At 46.0% G+C, this 17,838-nt stretch overlaps 1 protein-coding gene across 1 annotated transcript; it reads right to left on the bottom strand.

The window, feature by feature from the left end:
- Positions 1 to 15,891: 15,891 nt before the first annotated feature.
- LOC127592426 (protein ripply2-like) lies at positions 15,892 to 16,980 on the bottom strand. Its single transcript, XM_052053185.1, has 3 exons — positions 16,563 to 16,980; positions 16,412 to 16,470; positions 15,892 to 16,298 (listed from the first exon to the last, which is right to left on the bottom strand). The coding sequence occupies exons 1-3, from the start codon at positions 16,659 to 16,661 to the stop codon at positions 16,085 to 16,087; spliced, it is 372 nt and encodes a 123-aa protein (XP_051909145.1). The 5' UTR covers positions 16,662 to 16,980; the 3' UTR covers positions 15,892 to 16,084.
- Positions 16,981 to 17,838: the final 858 nt, after the last annotated feature.

Here is a 17,838-nt window from a genome sequence, read left to right on the forward strand (position 1 = left end):
CCATCAATGTGTGCCATGAAATGTATGCACAATAAGCCCACTGGTCATACTTGAGGGGGACAAGAAGAGAGTATGATGAAAGATGAAAGACTTCCCAGCGAGGTCGAAACAATCCCACGGCGCTGTACTGACACGTATGATAGAAATTGACTGCTAATAGCGATCACGAGAGGCCTCCGAGACGTTTGCTTTGCTCATATTCTGATGGTGTCGCAACCAGTCAGGCTCTCGTTCGCCGGTTCTAGTGCTCCCCACCGGATCGGCTAAAAAATCATGACAGCTGCGTGATGGGGAGGCCAAAAGGGAGCGAGCTGGAAACAGACAAGGAGAAAGGAGGCGAGCGTCCCCAGAGAGCGAGTGAGCCGGTTGCGACGCAGCTCCGGCCACCGCCTGCATGCCAATGAGGAGATTCCCCTGCAGTGACAGCGGTGGCGGTAGTGGTGCTGGCGTTAAAGTGGGGGGTGCCAGATCAGCAGGAGGGGGCTCCGGTGCTGACATTGGACCACCGTACGCTTTGATTGTGACACCTCTCGCAAAAGAGCTCAACACTGCGGGCAAATGATTAAGAAGTGACTCGTTCAAGGTGAATGTGGGGATTTTGCATCAAGTCTGAAACGGGAAAACCGTTCCTGTCGACATGGCCGCCACGTCGGTCTCTATGTTGTTTTGATGAGGAAAGATGCCCCTGCCAACATGGCCGCCGCATTGGGGTGCTTTTTTTTAGCCTGCTCTAGTCTACGGTAAAATTCACTGTGGGTCGATGGGTGATGCATTCTGGGAAGTAAGAGATTTTGTTTACAAAGTCGTGTACAAAAAGGAGCGTTTTGAGTGGACTGGACACGGTTTTCTGTTTTTTAAACTCGGCAATTGAGCTTCCGCTGTATCTGTTAAGCTAATTTGTGACACAGATGCTAACCGAAGCGCCGCAAGTAGCAGCGTTAGTTAGCCGAGTGAGAGCGCACCCCTCCCCTCCCTGTCCCCCTGACGAAGAATTAATAACTAATTATGTCAGGTCACTCGTCCAGATGGTCCTCTCAGATGGGCCCACAGTCTGAACTGAACCTCCAGCAAGCACCTCTGACCCGGCGGCTCGCGTCACCCATGGCAACCTGGATTCGGAGGCCTGAGGAATCAGGGGACGCACAGAGATCGGGCGCGCATAAACAAGTGGAGATAGAACGGATGGTTATTTTTAAGGGAGGGGGGGGGGCTGGATGGGGCGTGGCAGATCAGTGCTGGCTGGCTGCCTTGAAAGGTCCATGAATACAAGACACCCTGCCAAGGGTTCTGATCCCCACGGTCATGGTTCCGCTATTACCCGCCACGTTTCTTGTAATGGACAGATGGCTCGGAGTTTCCGCGCACGCTTTCATTCAACGCACGCCCGCATCAATGGACACAACCTGATACTCCCCTTTCTTGTCTCATTAGGAGGCTATAGAAACATAAGAACATAATGGTGGTGGAATTAAGTGACCGTGTGATGTCAAAGGGGATGCGGCGAAAGATTGGGACGAGGGCTAACAAGTGCGCGGCGGGCACCCTCGGCTTTGCGCCTGATTAGCGCTTTCAACGAGGCTGATGGGTAAAAGACAAGTCCTCTGGGACGGAGGGGGCTTTTTAAACAGGCACTTCAACAGCGAGGGAGGCGACGGCGGCGAGGAAAGCGGGCAACAAAGCTTCTGGCTGATAGGTAGCGGCGCGAAGCGGAGCCGGGTTTAGCGTATGGATACGTGTCGGACATAGCGCGTAATCGTACACGTCAGCCTCGAGAGTACGGAAATAGAATGATGAAATAGAAAAAAAATACCTCCTGATGCCTCTATTGCATCATCACAGTCGTAATCCTGATGGTGGGCGGAGCCTCAAAAGTCAATCACAATTTGGTAAACTATAAAACGGTGTCCCAAACAACAGTGGTACTTCTACTTACGAAATTAGTTGGTTCTGGAAGAAATTTTGTAACTAGAAAAAAAAAAGTAGAGACGCGTTTTGCATGTAAATGCCCTAATCCGTTCCAAGTAGGGGTACCTCTGTACAGCTCGTTGTCGATATGCCCACCAGGGTTTCGTGTACGCAACTAATTTCCCTTCTGTGACGCTAGACAACCTCTGGGGTGACTTTCAACTGGAATATTTTGAGTTCAGACATCGTAAGCGCCATATTGCATACGGTTCACACGGCATGGAAGTAACTCCAATCAAACAAATACGAAATGTTCCATAGCATAGCATTTTTTTTTCCACCATATTTCGATCCGAATGTCAAGGTTAAAAACTCATACATTTTCGAACTGAGTACCGCTCTCATTCAAACTCCTTTTAGGTTCTAATAAATCCAATTGAAGGACTCGGAGTCAATGAAAAGATTCTTCATTTGTTCAAAGCGTTCCAGCCCGCGCCGACTCCGCGCGCACGGCTGCTTTTCTTCTCGCCTGTTTTGCCTTTTCATTACGCACCATAAAAAGCTCTTTGACAATTTGTCACATGGAAGCCCTCCCCCCCCACCCCCCACCATCCCTTAAACTCTTCAGCAAACAGGAACTTTAGCAAAGCTCCTCAGTGTGAGCCCCGCTGGACCAGATGATGTCTCAGGCTGGTGTTTGAGCAAGAGGCACGGGACAAAGCAAGCTTAAGAAGAAACCAAACAAAGACACCTTAAAAAGGATTTGAAATGTTTAACCACATCTCATTCAGTCAGCCACTTTCTCCTCCGTCTCCGAGAATCAAGATGGATAAAGAGGTGGAACAAAAGCACCAATCCTTCCATTGCCGCCGTGGGCCGAGAGCGCCGTAGCCGTTGGCGTCATTTCCTTAAGTTATAAACGTCGGGCGGCGGGTGGGGGGGGATCGAAGGCGATCGCTCACTCGGTTGCTGTAAATGATCTGACGACGTGTTGTTAAACACGGATAATTACTCGCGAAAGGGGTTCATCGTGATAATTGCATTATTACCTTACTGCCTTTACTGCCGCTAAGAGTCTAACAAGATTAGCCTGCCAGTCACGTTTCGGCTCTCAGACGAGCAGACAATGGACAACTTTAGCAGCTGTCGGCTCGTTGGGAACGCGAGAATTTTTTGCCTGTGCGGAAGGGGCAAAAAAAAAAAAAAGCAATCTTGATGCACTCCCAATTGAATGTGAGTGTTGGTATGCCCAGGTTGAGTGTCTTTTGGGTCAAAGGTCATCATGATTTGGAAGCGGCTTCAAAGCAACGACTCAGCATATTGGGCCAGGACGCGAATGACTTTCAACCCATTTCTGTGGTGAGCTAAACAGGCTTGTAATGGGGGAGAGAAAGGTCTCCGTCGTTACCATGGCAACCAAGAAAACCCGACTTTTATGGTCGTCAAGTTTGGTGGACCGGCCACAACACTTCTCAGGTTGCAGGATATCGACGTCATTTTAACAGAGGTTTTCCAGCACCTTACACTTTAACTACGGCGGACATCCTACACTGAAAAGTGCGTATTTTTGCCATTTTGTGACGTAAATAATTGAACAGATCAAATTAAAATTTTCAGCTGTGAAAAATATACATTATTGCATTAAGTGCTTGTGGGATTTTCTTATTAATCGTATTTTCCGTACTATAAGGCACCGCCAAAAGCATTCCATTTTCTCAAAAGCCGACAACGCCTCATACATGGATCAATATTCTGATTTCTTGGACGTCGTATTCGAAATGTCCTGTAGAGCGCTTTGTTACAGCTGCAGCGGTTGTGAAAGCGCCACATAAATAAAGCTGTATTGGATTGTACCGTATTCCCTTTAGCGTAACTCCATCTAGTGGATGCATAACGCAACTGCAGCCGCTACCGCGGCTTCTATTCTATGCGCCTTATAAGGCGGCGCCCCCCCCTCAAATATAAAAACAGTTTCAAAATGGGCCATTCATTGAAGGTGCGGCTTATACGCCAAATAGTGCGGAAAATACGGTAAAACAGCATACGCGTACTATACAAGTTCATAATTATTCCACACAACATACTTTCAGCCTCCTATCTTATACAACACACGTGTGACATACACGCACTCAAACTTTGCCCCCCCCTGCAGAGTTCCATCGACGATGCCCACTTTTCCTGTGCCGATGTCGTCGGCGCTCTCCGAGGCCATCCTATTAGCTAGTGCTCTGTAATCACTCTGGTGATATATTAGCACAATGCATTGATTAACCGATAATCCGATCACTCGCCTGTTATTGATCTTTTATAAAGCCCACCCCCCCCCTCCAACCTCCGACAATAAAGCCGCAGCCACAGCCTGTGGGTCAATAGCCACACAGGGAGAAGGAGTATCCTTGCACCTAATTGGCTTATGAAATAATACAAACATTTTGCTTTCCTTGCACCGGCAGAAATCAATGGCGAGCTAAGCTGCTGCATTCAAATCGATTGACTGGAGCCACACGGGCTTTGCTTTTTGCCGGGGAAAGAACTTCGACTTAACGCCTCTTTGTTTCTTTAGCACTGTCAAAATCCGTGTTGTTTAATCCGTCTTTTCCAGCTCCATTTCTCTACCTTGCTATCACTTTCATCTTTTTCCTTTTTTTTCCCTTCTTCTTTTCCAAGGATCAGTCTGGCCACTCCATCTTCCTCCCACTCGGTCTTCTCTCCTCTTTACCCTTTCGCGACTGATGTTGGGGTTGCCAGATAAGTTTCTGCTTACAGGGGAGACCACATCTGACACCCAGCTGTGTGGGTCACGGGCTGCAAAAGCAGCTGCTGGTCATAAATCACTCGAGCCGGAGGAGTTCTGGCACTTCTTCTGTCAGCCGTGAAACAAAGACGTAGAGGTAGAGGTGGGGACGAGGGGTGAGAGGGGGTGGGGTGCGGGGGGGTGGATTTGAGGGCACCGCCAACCTGACGAACAACAGCAGACCCCGGGCGCGCCACCACAGTCATGTGGTACCTGCTAGTTGAAAAGTCTACTGTAAGCCGCTTATTAAAGCCAACCGGAGGGGGGGATGGGGTGGGGTGGTGGGTGGGGGGGTGCAAATGGCGAGTCAAGAGGTGGGTGTAGCGTGGTATGTAAGCAATTATCCTTAAACAGGCCCTCGCAGATTGTCAGCGCGAGGTCAGAGGACAGACGACCCCTTGCCGAGTTACTGTAGCGGAGGAAATGCAAATAATTCGCACTACAGAAAGCAGTTTACTCTTTTTTCCTCCCCAAACATATGCGGTCGATTAATCCGAGATATTATCCTGGATATTGCTTCCCTCCCTTCAAATTGTTATTTGTTTTTCTTCTCGGCGAAAGCAGATTCTTAGATTGTTACGTGACACATAAAAAATGGCTTATGGAAGCGTTCCAAAAAAAAACAAACAAACAAACATTAGGGATTTATAGGTGATTTGTAAATTCAGGAGGACTCACAAATCGGCTTTTCGGATCTCTTTCAACGATGGGATGGACCTCGAATGTGCTTTAAGCTTTACGGTTGAACATCAGGCACAACTAACTGAACAAATCGAGAATTACAGATACGTAGCATCGCGAGAAAACGATAACGCTTGTTCGATATGAGGCAGGTCTTTGAACGCAACACAATGAATTCGGTAGAAACGGCTCGAAAGCCGTTTCGCCGCCCGTCGGCGCGTAAAGCGCATCTGCGTGAAACGTGCTGCCCCGCCGCACTCTGCCCAGTGTTGTAATTCAACACCTGCTTTCCCCTCAAAGCCATCGCCGCGGTGTTTATACACACGGCCCACACACGGCTGCCCACTATAGAGATGTGGATAATAAATTGGATCTTATTATATGAAGGCGGCAAATCAGCGACGACGGGACGAGATAAAAAGCAACGTGAAGGGTCGGACTGCGGGGGATGGATGAGTGGAGAAGAGGAGATTTGAATTCACTTTTGATATAAAACAAATAATATTTTGTGGGGGGGGGGCATTGTGTAGCAGACAGATGACTTGGCAGTGTCGCGAAACAAATTTTGCACATTTCCCCGTTGAACACGTGCCTCGTCACTGACTCGCGTGCGCATGTATGAGCTCTTCGGAATCACTGCATCGATTTGCGGGGAAATTTGTCAATCGGCCAAACAAGAGCAAGAAACAAAGCAAAGTCGGCTGTGACAATTGTGGAATATCTGGGTCGGGGGGGGACAACATATTTCAAACCCACAGCAATTGTTAATCAATTTGATACAGAAAGGAAAACAAAAAAAAGCTCAAATTGTCATCCGAGGATCTCGCTAACAGGTCATCAGAAAAGAAACGGACCAATGTCGGATGATAAAAAGGACGGGTAATGATGACAGGAGAGCGAAAGGCGATAGAGAACTTCTTTTGGCCTTCTCGCCGCGCGTCGAGAGGCGATCGATGGCGGTGTAATGAGCCTGGTATTAGCTGGGGTGATGAGGGACCAGAGCAGAGCAGAAAGAGGGCAGAGGGGGGTGGGAGTGGGGGGGGGGGGCGTAGCTGGGGCTAGCAGGGTCAGGGCCAGACACCGATTCCCGACAGCAAACAGACATCAGCGCGAACACCTGAGAAGGCCTATTTGAAGGCAGATGACGCCATGTCACACTCATGCCCGCGCAAGGGATGTGCTTTTCGACTTACTTTTTGTCATCCCGGTGACGGGCCATCGCATGTCCGTCTCTCCCGACAAACGCGTACGTGTGGTATTTGATATTTCCACTACTGGTAATTAAAAAATTCTAATGAAAACGTACCGATGATCGTGTTGTTTTGGTGATGAGTTGTGGGCGTTGCGCCGACCGATTGCTTTTGCTCGTCTCGGCGAGAGGACTTTTGACTTGTCCGTCTGCTTGCGGTCACCGGGCGATATAGCGTTCCGGGGAGCAGCAAATCTGAGAAGTAAAAAAATAAAATAAAATAAAAGAATAAATAATAAGATGGTTGTGGAAGAGCAAAGCGGTGAGCCAAATCGCTGCTCGTCTTAAAAGATTCAAACTGACAGAAGAGTTGGGCTGGCGGCGAGGAACGATATGTTGCTTTGAATAATACGCAGCCAAGAACTGCGTAGCTCACGGAACGGTAGTTCGTGACATACAAGCCGGTATAAAAAATCTGGACGGTAGTGAAAGTAGAGCGTGGAACTCTTTGACCAAAAAACAGACCTGTTGCAAGTCTCTCCGCAAAAAATAAAAAAATCAAACTGTGAAGCGGAGAAGTGCCGATACCGTTTTAAGCTTGCATAAAAGAAGAACAGGGCGGCCCGGTAGTCCAGTGGTTAGCACGTCGGCTTCACAGTGCAGAGGTACCGGGTTCAATTCCAGCTCCGGCCTCCCTGTGTGGAGTTTGCATGTTCTCCCCAGGCTTGCGTGGGTTTTCTCCGGGTGCTCCGGTTTCCTCCCACTTTCCAAAAACATGCGTGGCAGGCTGATTGAAGACTCTAAATTGTCCCTAGGTGTGAGTGTGAGTGGTTGTTCGTTTCTGTGTGCCCTGCGATTGGCTGGCATCCGATTCAGGGTGTCCCCCGCCTACTGCCCGGAGACAGCTGGGATAGGCTCCAGCACCCCCCGCGACCCTAGTGAGGATCAAGTGGCTCGGAAGATGAATGAATGAATGAATGAAAAGAAGAACAAAAATCGCACGTCTCCTTGTCTGTTCAGCGAGGACAAGAAACAACTGAAAACAATGCCATCCGTCTGACAAACACACCAAAAATATCTCCCGGGGCCCCCAATCGCGCTGCAAACACGTTTGTCCAAGATAGAAGATGGACGACAGATGATTTGATGGATCGAGGTCAGGCTCCCCACTGAATGTGGCGGCTAACGAGCTTACATATCTTTACTTATGCCTGTTATGAAACGTCGAGATCACACAAACACGACCAATTAAGTATTCAAATCAAATTCAATCTGGTTTATTTTAGATCTCAACCCTGTCAGGGACAGCGGCGACAAATGTGGACACATCAAGATACAAAGTGCATGAAATGGTTTCTCTACAATTCAAATAAGAGATCTGAAGCGTTTTTGTTGTGTCACATTGAAAAAAAAAAGAATCACTTTTTTTTAAGGTTTTAAAAAAATTTACACGGATTTAAACGCACCCCCCCCCCCCCCCCCGAAGAAAGCGGCGCGCTGAGCAAAAAAACCCGACCCTAATCCCGATGAAGAAAAGGACGGCACTCCACATTGCCGCTCCCCTTTTGATATAGATTGGCAAACAATGGCTTCTGCCACTCTCCTAAATCCACTACCCACTCCCAATTTGTATGAGAATGACAGACACACGGGGGGATTGTCTTTGGATGCTTGCGAGAGGACGAGAAGGGGACGAGTCGAGGGGAAGAAGTAGGGGTGGATCAGCATCAGGTACACTCAAAGGCAATCTGTTGCCTCGTCAATGGGCTCATTCTGCTGGAGTGCCATGTGCGCGCTTGACCAAAGTCAGCCACCAGCCACGGGCTAGCTGAGGGAATGGGGGGGGGGGGGCGTTGTGGGTGAGAGTGGGCTTTACCGAGAGAAGCGAGACGCCCGGGTCCTTTCAATGGAGGGATCAAAGTAGGGATAGAGAGAGACGGGCCCCATCTCTTTGTGCCGTCGTGTCTCCCAAAACAAACGCATCCGCTTGTTGGCAACAGCCCCGCAGAGGTGGTCTTGGTGTTTCGAACAGATGGCGCCGAAAAGCGGCAGCGGCGGGGTGGGGGTGAGGATGCGGAGGGGGAGGGGGGGGATTGGTGCCGCGGCGATCCCCGGAAAAAGTTGCGCCGCGTCAACGCATCTGCATGGGTGCGTAAGAAGAAACTCATGGAAAGAAGGGGGTCGACAATTGCGACATTCTTACACATATTTCGTAAACATTTACGGTAATCACTGGGTCACATTGAATCTGAAATAGAGATGCCCATTATAATCAACAAATTAAACATCCGAAAAAAATTTGGTTGTACGGATAGCGTGAACTGGAGTGCAGTACTTGACTTCGTCCAGCAGAGGTGCTGTTCGTTTACTCTCAACATTCCCAAATTGTTTGCTATCTGAAGAAGAACAACAAGACGTCAAGCTATGGAACAGAATCCAAACATTTCCTGCAATCGGCGAATATATTTGTCAAAGTAGACCCCCCCCCACTCCCCTCCCCCAACGAAGACGTCCCGCCCACCTCGGCTGTGAATCTCAGCTTGTCACGTCAATTATGAAGGCGTGAAAATGCCAACATGTCGGACACCCAGTCTGATTGGCTGCTAGCTAGTGAGTCAGTACATGAGACAGAAGTAGACTATAAGAGAGGAGAATTTAAGTAAATAAAATGTTTTGCAGTCCATTCTGTGCTGAAAGGCCGCATCATTGTTTTTTGTTTGGAATAAGTTAAATGAAAGTTCATTTTTGCAATGATGAACATCACTTTCAAGTGAAGAGTCGCCGCTAACGTTCACCTCCGGAGAGTCGACGTTTGCTTCAGCCCAGCTAACCCATGCTATGCTAATCGCATGGTAATCACGGTTAACGCCGTCATAGGGTCCGATACTCCAGATGAATTTATCTGTCACATATTCACGTTCCCATTACCATAAATCAGGTTCACCCTGTCTTTGTAATTAGTGTTTTCATGTGAATGCTAATATGATATGGTGATTAGATCGGCCTACTAGAATGGAAATGACTCATCGGGTAAGTCAAACTCAAACAGCAACCCACGCATCGGAAAATTAATACGCACTCCTACCAGAAACAATGACGGAGGCTGAAATATAATAGCCGAAGCATTAATCAGATTTCTGAGATGATTCTTTATCGCGTGGTTATTTTTTCCATCAAAGAGCTAATTGAAAAGGGACTTTTCGAACCGCCTGTGTATGTTACTGTTGATTTACTCGGGAGATAGATGCAATTTGCGTTCGCTGGCCACTGCAGAAAAGACATGCTGGTATACACGACGAAGATGAAGTGTAAATCATACACACGGTTTTCCATGTTCTTCAATTGGACATCGGCACGGTAGGTACTAACTTCTTCAAAGTCTTCTTTACTTATTTTAAAAAATAATCAAATAAATGGATTTAATATGTGGCAAAAACAAAACTGCGGACAGGATCATTAGCAACAGCGCTAGTGCTATCAAAAGCATGAGAAGTGACCTGGCTAATCACTGGTGGGGTTTTTTAATACGTCAAACAAAATGCGTGAATTCTTAGACAAGTGTTACTGTTTGCCGTGATATTCTCCGTAGTTTTGTGGAGAAAGGCGACATCCCTCATTTTTTTCCGTCTACCGTTTATCTTCAGCCTTCCAGTGCGTCAAAGGTTCTAAAAGCTTGACTCTCATTGCTAAATGTTAGCATGCTAATTTCATTTTTCATGAGATGTTAGGATTAAGCTGGCGGACTGTACTGAAGGCAATGATTGTTTGGTTGTTTTAAGTATGTAATTATCTTTGGTGTTTATTTTGATAGTAAAATTCAAGTGGGGGTAGGATTTAACATCCTAAAGACTTTTTGGGGAAACTATTTGCTGAAATGCTGCCATGAGGGAAACTGGGATTCACTGTGGCATATTAACCAGCAATGTATCCTCAATGGATTTATTTCCTTCGCGTTTAGGCCCAGCGATAGCATTCAAACGAAATTCTGAAGAAAAACTCATCTCGATTAAAAAAAACAAAGGAAAGGTTTACTTTCAAGGGGTCCGGTAACATACAAGGTCCCACCTGTGCCCCCCACTAATCAAACAGCGAGCATGTGCACACCGGCGATACGAACTCCACCTGGGTACTTTGAATGTGGGGTTTTCCCCGGGGACCTCCTTCGCACCCCTGACATCTCCTGACATGGCGCATTCCTCTCAGACTGGTGACCCTCGGTGATGGACGGCAACCTCCATGCCTATAAGCCGAAACGCCACAAACCCTCCGCCATCCCCCCACTGACAAAACACAAAGGTTTTTGACGAAGGAATGTAAAAGGAGTCCAAAGGGACAGAAGCAGTTACCGGTTTTCGACTAATCGCGGCAGATTTCAGGTGGGAAGAAATGAGCTTGAAGGCTAAAAGAAGGAAATCGCACCTCGGGGGGGCTACTGGATGTGTTTTCAGCGTGGCAAGTACATGTGTTATTTCCCCACCTTCAACCTGATTCTTTGGTAATTTACGAGGCCTTGACCTGTGAATCCAAACATCTCGGAACACGCGGTCATCCTTATGGGGATTAGTGGCAGTCTTTGAATTGTTTTTGGGTAGCCTTGGCAAGCTCCAAAGTGGGGAGAAAATGGTGTTACGGGAAAATACCCGGGGGGAGGAGGGGAAAATAATACCTCTGAAAGCACCCAAAACTTCGGATTTCATTCAAGACTTCGGTATATGTTGCGTAACCTCAGTTCAGTGAGCACCTAAGGATCAACTTCCAATAAAAACTAATCATAACCAATCTGATGAGGTGTTACGCTATGACCTGTTACTGTGCATTTGCTGAAACTATGACGGAATATCCACCCTTTGCTCATGTTCTTCATTATTCAACTAAGTAATTCTCGATGTGTTGAAGTGTACGCATGGTTTGTTCTCGACATAGTTTTGTCTTTCTTGTACTTTTGTTATAAGCTATTTGGCGTTTGTGGGGGGGGGGGTCTTGCTTTATGCAAATGCTTGCTTACTTCGCATTATTCGTGGCTTGTTGTCCAGTGCCATGATTTGTACTTTGTTGGCTTTACGCCTACTTTTCGTCAATAAATAGTTTCGGTTCGATCAACTTGTCTTGAGTCTACGTTTTTGTAGGTTGACCAATTTTTTATTTTTTATTGATTGTAAGTGATTTCACAGTTTATTCGTTTTGATTTATTTCTTATTACGTATGAAATCCTACATCACTGACATGTAGCAGACAATGGAAAATATTTCGAGTTGGATTGTTTCCGGGGTAAAAATAGCTTTTGGAGGCATCAACCATATAGGTTGGATTATTTTTTATTTTCATTTTTTTAAATCAGAGAGCGACAGTATACTGTATTCTTGCCCATAGGGCGGAATTGCCTTCTTTTCCTTCACTCCCATTACGGTGAGGACTTCGCCTCATGCGGCTTCTCTCGGCAAAGCGAAAAAAGCCGAATGAGAGATAGTCAAACAAGGGCCAGTAATTTGCAGTGTGTTTCTAAGTTATTCCAGCTCCTGGCAGCTCAGCAGCGGCTGACCCCTCTCCCCTCCCGTCTGCTAAGAGGCCTACGGGGAGGAATCAGCCCAAATTATCTTTTATTGATCCAGAGACGCAGGTGAATACAAAGCAGGGCTCGTCTCTCCCTTTTCCCCTTCTGTCTTCATCCACTGTTTCTATCATTCCACCCACCCCTACCTTGCAAAAGGAGCCACTATTTTAAAAAGCAACAACAACAAAAAAGACCAGCTTTTTATGTCAGAGACTATTTGAACTGTCAGCACGTGTCATTGTATCAGTGCGATTTACTATTTGGGCTCAGGCTGTTTTGATGAAAGCTTGTATTTTTTTGTTTTTTGTTTTTTGTTTTGCTGAGTGGAAGGCAATGGCGAGCGTCTGTTTTTCTGCCTTCAATCTGTCGTTGTCCTTTCGCCCCGGCATACAAATCACTGTGGCGGCGCGCTCTAGCTACTCCATTAGCTCCAACTCGCAGTCGAATCAATGCGTGACTTCTCAAATGAAATTGGGGATTATGAGGTAATCACCTGGCAAATGTTGCTGAAATTGTAATTATCTCCAGTCGACGTATCTCAAAGAGACTAAGTCTTTAAATGGAGGCTATGTCTCTTTGACAAAGTCCTATTTGTATCGTTTAATTGTGCTAAGGCAAGAAGGATGGACGCCACGAAACATCCATGCACTGCGAAAGGACAATTTGGTTGTTGGTAATTATAAGCATTTTTTTTAACACCTCCTCTATTCCAAGCAAATATCTTGTATTTGTTTTCCACTTTGGAATCTATTTTCAAAAGATCTGTTCTGTTAGTTAACGGTTTAGTCCCCCGCCCCCCAAAAAAATAAAAATAAAATAACACCTCAGGTAAGTGTAAAAGTGCAATACTGCCTCCAAGTGGAAATACTGTAAAATTACATCACCCATGTCCACAATCAAACACATTTCGTTGCTTCAGCTCATATAAATATATATGAATATATATATATATACAGTATATATATATATATAAATATAAATATGCACTTCACGCCTCACATGTTTTTATGTATTTTGTCAAAGTCATCTAAAAAGATACATTTCAATCCTCCGGTATGGTAAAGAACAATTCCTTCAGGTGTTAGCGCCACTTTGATATTAGGCAGTTTATGGGTTCATTTTACTTGTAAATGTTAAACATCAAAACTAACACAGTATGAAATGCTCCATACAAATTTAACACAGTATCCCCCAATAGGAGAAGTGTGCGGCAGACGTGTTTACATTCGTACATCACTAGAAGAGTCTGCCTTTCACCCAAAGTCAACCGGAATAGACTACGGCCCACCCAGAACACAATTTTAAAAATGGATGAATGACAATAGGTGACGTACAGGCTTTGTGCATTTGTGCAATCATAGAGAGGGGGGGGGGGGGGTTGCACAAACATTCCAAAGCGGAGCGCGCTGCCCCGACCTCCGGCAGACGACCAAAGGTGTGACTGTGAGAAGCATCTTCAGTCTTGGACTCCTCTGGGTCACACTTTGTCACCTCTGTGAGTGTCACTGCTCACACCGCTAAGCGAGGTCACAGAGTTTACCGGAGCAGTATCGCGCAGAGAGGATTCTCCCAGTCATAAGTGCACTTGACGTTTACGAGAATAAAACTAAGTTGGATGCGTTTGGTTCACTAAGACGTGCGGAGAGTAAGAGACTCGCATATTGCGCCATTAATGTTCCAGTATTGCTCATTTTTTTATTTAAATGAGAACTAAAGGAACCATTAACCTTTTCGGGGACAGCGGTTACTACAGCGGACAGCGTATCGGGTTATCAGATTGCAGGTTGTCATCATTATTGGTGCATGAAAGCTGTGAGTCGTAAATTTTTCCTCCAAGCTGTATGACTGTATACATACTAGTAAATAGAAGTAGGAGGTTTAATTCGAGGCACGGTATTTGTGGCTCACATTCACAAGTCCCGGAGGTCAAACAAGGGCTCGGGGTGGGCGGAGGGGTTTGTCTGCGCCCCCTTAAAGGTGAGTCTAACTCGCTCCTTCCTAATTTACACCCCACCCATGAGAAAAAAGGGCAGCATGTGCCGCAAGGGTTAGCATGGTGCAAAGTTCACTCAGGGTCCCAATGTCACGGTGGGGAAAAAATATATAAATTGTTGAGATGTATGGAAAGGTAGTTGTGAGTTAAAAGAAATTTTGAGTACACCCAACTTTCTTTTTTTAACCAGTGTCAGTATTTGTGCATTAAAGGGCCAAGGTTCATCAGCCAGGGCATCAGTGGTTGGTTTTATATTTAACTGCGGAGGTGAGTGCATTTCACACCCAACTAGGTGACACCGCTGATAGCATTAAGTCTGACACCCAAGCCTGGGAAAGTTCCAGGCAGGCGAGCCTTGAGTTGAAGAGGTTATCAGAGCATCATCGCATTCAATTTACGAATGTTGCGCCACAAACCCCCCCACGATTTTTTTTTCATTTGCACCTATTAGTTTGAGATGCATGCAGCCTTGCCACTAAACGTTAAATTGTGCATTTAGCATGAAGCTACACAAAAGTTGCTTTGAGTCAAAATGAGCCGGGAGGGAGGGGGGGGGTGGGGGGGCATGAGTATAGTTAAGTCATTTACGTGATAATTCTCTCATTGCAATCGTGGGAGGTCATGAGTTCAGTGGCAACGATGTGTACGGTCTCGCCCGGCAAGGTGTGGAGACTTTGCACCCAACAAAACGCGTCCAGTTGATCTCAAGAGTTCCCACGGCACGCCTGAGAATGCCGACAAGAGTTCGGGGTCATTCGCGCGCAACTGAGCTTCATTGGAGCATTCAAATTGTAACACTCTGGATGTAATGTGCGCTATTAAAGGTTTACCGCGGGGGATACGCAAATATAAATTTTAGAGGGCTCCGAGAGAAAAACTAAAAGTCAAAAGGTCACTTTATTGAGGTGAGTCAGGGCCGCAAGAGATAAAAATGTTCGATTTCAAACAAAATGTCCGAAATACAAATGAATTCAAATTGAATTTCTACTTCAACATAAATCAAAATAGTTATCATACGTAGAGGGAGATTCGCTCATTGTTAGCCGTCATTTGCTTTTACGGTTTGCCTGGGAAAAAAAAAAACAGAGCATAACTGAAGGCGTAAAGTTACTGTATGTCAAATTCTTCTGGCGGCTCGTAAAAAGACTTGCCAGGAAAGCGGTTGAATCCGCTGCCTCCTACGCCGGAGGCGCGGTTTGGGATCATTCTTGCTTGATACAAAATGGAGAAATTGACTTGCGGCGGCATGATGAGTCTGAAAGCTGAGTTTTGACGGAATCTGGGACAAAATAGACTTACCCTGACTTGTATCGACTTTTATACCAAGTCCTGATTCTAACTTAACTATAACTGAATGAAGTAAAAGCTCTTTCAATCCAACATATCTCAACAGGTGAAGTTATTTTGCACGTAGGACCCCCTTACATTGATAGCTGGTGCGTCTTGGTTATGAATTGAAGCGTGTCGATGTATATTTACATTGCAAAACATCTGCGAAAGGAAAAAAAAAAAAGTCATTGGACGCCAGTCCACATGTTCGTTTTCTCTTAAAGGCTGACACCTCCATTTTGTCACGCACCGCGCACACCTCAGGCGACCGAGCAGAGGAAGTGGCTACGTTTACGACCTTGCACTCTATCAGTGGGAAAAGGAGTCGAGCGTGTGCCGTTACAGGCTTGATGACAATACGACGCAGCGAAGTGCTAAATCGTCCCCCCCCCAAAAAAAAAAATCCACTTTGTTCACTCCAAAACTCTATTCGGAACACAGACAAGAAATTGTGGTTCATTGAAAGTATTTTATTGCAGGGTGCACAAAATACAAAAAAAGAGGTAGTTGACAAAATAATTTAGACATTTTTTTGGGGGTGTGTGTGGTATAAAAAAATGACAGATGATCTATTTACAATTATTTACAGCAATAAATAGGAATTGGAAATATATTAAACCATTATGCGCATAACTGGAAACTTTACTGGAGGTCTTTGGGCATCTCTGTCACTTGCTCCTCTTCATCTTCACTATCGTCATCATCATCCTCATCATCATCATCTTCCTCCGTGTCCTCCTCAGTGGACGAAGAGTCTTCACAGGGGCAGATGGTGGCTTGGACCGGGTAGTTCCGAAGGAGCATCTCGGCTTCCCGATACAGATAGTCAAAGCATTTGGTTCTGGGCCAGTACAACCTTTAAAAAAAAAAAAAAGAAATACAAAAAAAAATAATAAGCATCTGTGGGGAGGAGTTCAAAAAAGTAAGTACAGTAATTCCTGCTGGATGATAAAATAAAAAGAATTTTACTTGACGGGGTGAACGAAAAGAGCCGGTTTGGGTTGCGTTGCGGCAGGATCGAAAGGAGCCTGAAAAGTTTCAACAACTTTCGTTAGACTTTTTCTCCTCCGTGCAGAATACATTCCACGTGTGTTTATCGCGCAGTCAAGTCAAAATTTACCACAAGTAGGGAAGCCGTCGTGTCGTTTCGAATCCACGGTCTCCACATGTCGGACGGCTGGTTGGCGTCCGAAACATTAAATCCACCGCGAGCGTTCATGTTTGCTAAACGAGAGCGAAAATGACCCTGGGGATACGATCCGAGCCGAGTCGAGTCTTATTGAGTCTCCCCCCCCAAACCCTCTCCTCAAGAGGTTGCAAATGTGGGTCGTGACGCAGCGGACGCAGCTATTTAACAGGGGCTGCGCCAAATTGGACTTTTGACGCGTCGCCAAGTGTCTCCATGCGCCACTGCGCGGGGGTGTGAAATCACACATGAGCAAACTCCGAACATATGGGGCCAAACTTGCCTTACTTTTGGGGATTTTTTTTTTTGGAACGTCGTTTTCGATCACATCTCACGTCATTGCAAAGAAATCACCCCCGCCCAAGCTCTCGAGATGTCGCATTGATTTGCGTGTTCGATCGATGAACACGGAGATCGAATTCATTTCCCCGATGTAAGTGCGAGAAAAGAAAACTGAAACGAAACCGCAACCGCAACCACATCTCAAACCAAAAACTATGACGCTTCACAATTTAAAGACGCACTTGGATATATCGGCTCATTTTTTACATTTTCTTTTTTGGGTAAGCGTTCAAAGCTCAGGTTATGCGAGTCAAAACCATTTGGGTGCAAAGACACACGTGCCGCTCTTGACAACGTCACGCTGCGTGGGTGATGAGAGGGCAAGGGGGGGTAGACACGCGTCAGCATTTCAGGGGGAAAAAAAAGACGAATTGCAGTCGTGTGACGAAACGGGGACGAGTTCCTTAACTGGTCATAAATATTGCTTAAGGATTGAAGTCGTATGCATTGAAAACCAAACCACGCAAACTTGCGAACACACACGCACACACACACACATACTTCATTAGTCCATAATAACGTTTAGGATAGATGCAAAGCTGTTTGACAAATAAAAACAAACTGTAATCGTCTGATTTAATTAGTTCCATTTGGGGTTGAAGACTGTTGTTCTCTCCCAATGCGCGTCAGTAGGGGGCAATGCAAAGCCACATGCTGGCACTCTGGTTGATTGATGGGTAAATAAACGTACGCGCGTGTGTGTGAGTGTGTGTCTGTGTGAGAGAGAGAGAGACTTCATTTAGAGTTAATAGTTGCAAAATTGAAGCATCTAAAAACGGGATCAAATGAATGTTAGTTGTTTTTCTTTCTCTACATTATATATGAGAGAGAGCTAAAAAGAAAGAGCGAGGAGATGTATGACTGTCCA

This window comes from Hippocampus zosterae, chromosome 19, assembly GCF_025434085.1.
Source record: "Hippocampus zosterae strain Florida chromosome 19, ASM2543408v3, whole genome shotgun sequence".
NCBI lineage: Eukaryota > Metazoa > Chordata > Actinopteri > Syngnathiformes > Syngnathidae > Hippocampus > Hippocampus zosterae.

What these genes read in the sequence shown, in the direction of transcription:
- LOC127592426 (XM_052053185.1), bottom strand. Translation starts at nt 16,661, where the DNA reads ATGAACGCTCGCGGTGGATTTAATGTTTCGGACGCCAACCAGCCGTCC. An exon ending in CGACGGCTTCCCTACTTGTG is followed by an intron (nt 16,471 to 16,562) that starts GTAAATTTTGAC and finishes GAAACTTTTCAG; the next exon opens with GCTCCTTTCGATCCTGCCGC. An exon ending in CTTTTCGTTCACCCCGTCAA is followed by an intron (nt 16,299 to 16,411) that starts GTAAAATTCTTT and finishes TTTTTTTTAAAG; the next exon opens with GTTGTACTGGCCCAGAACCA.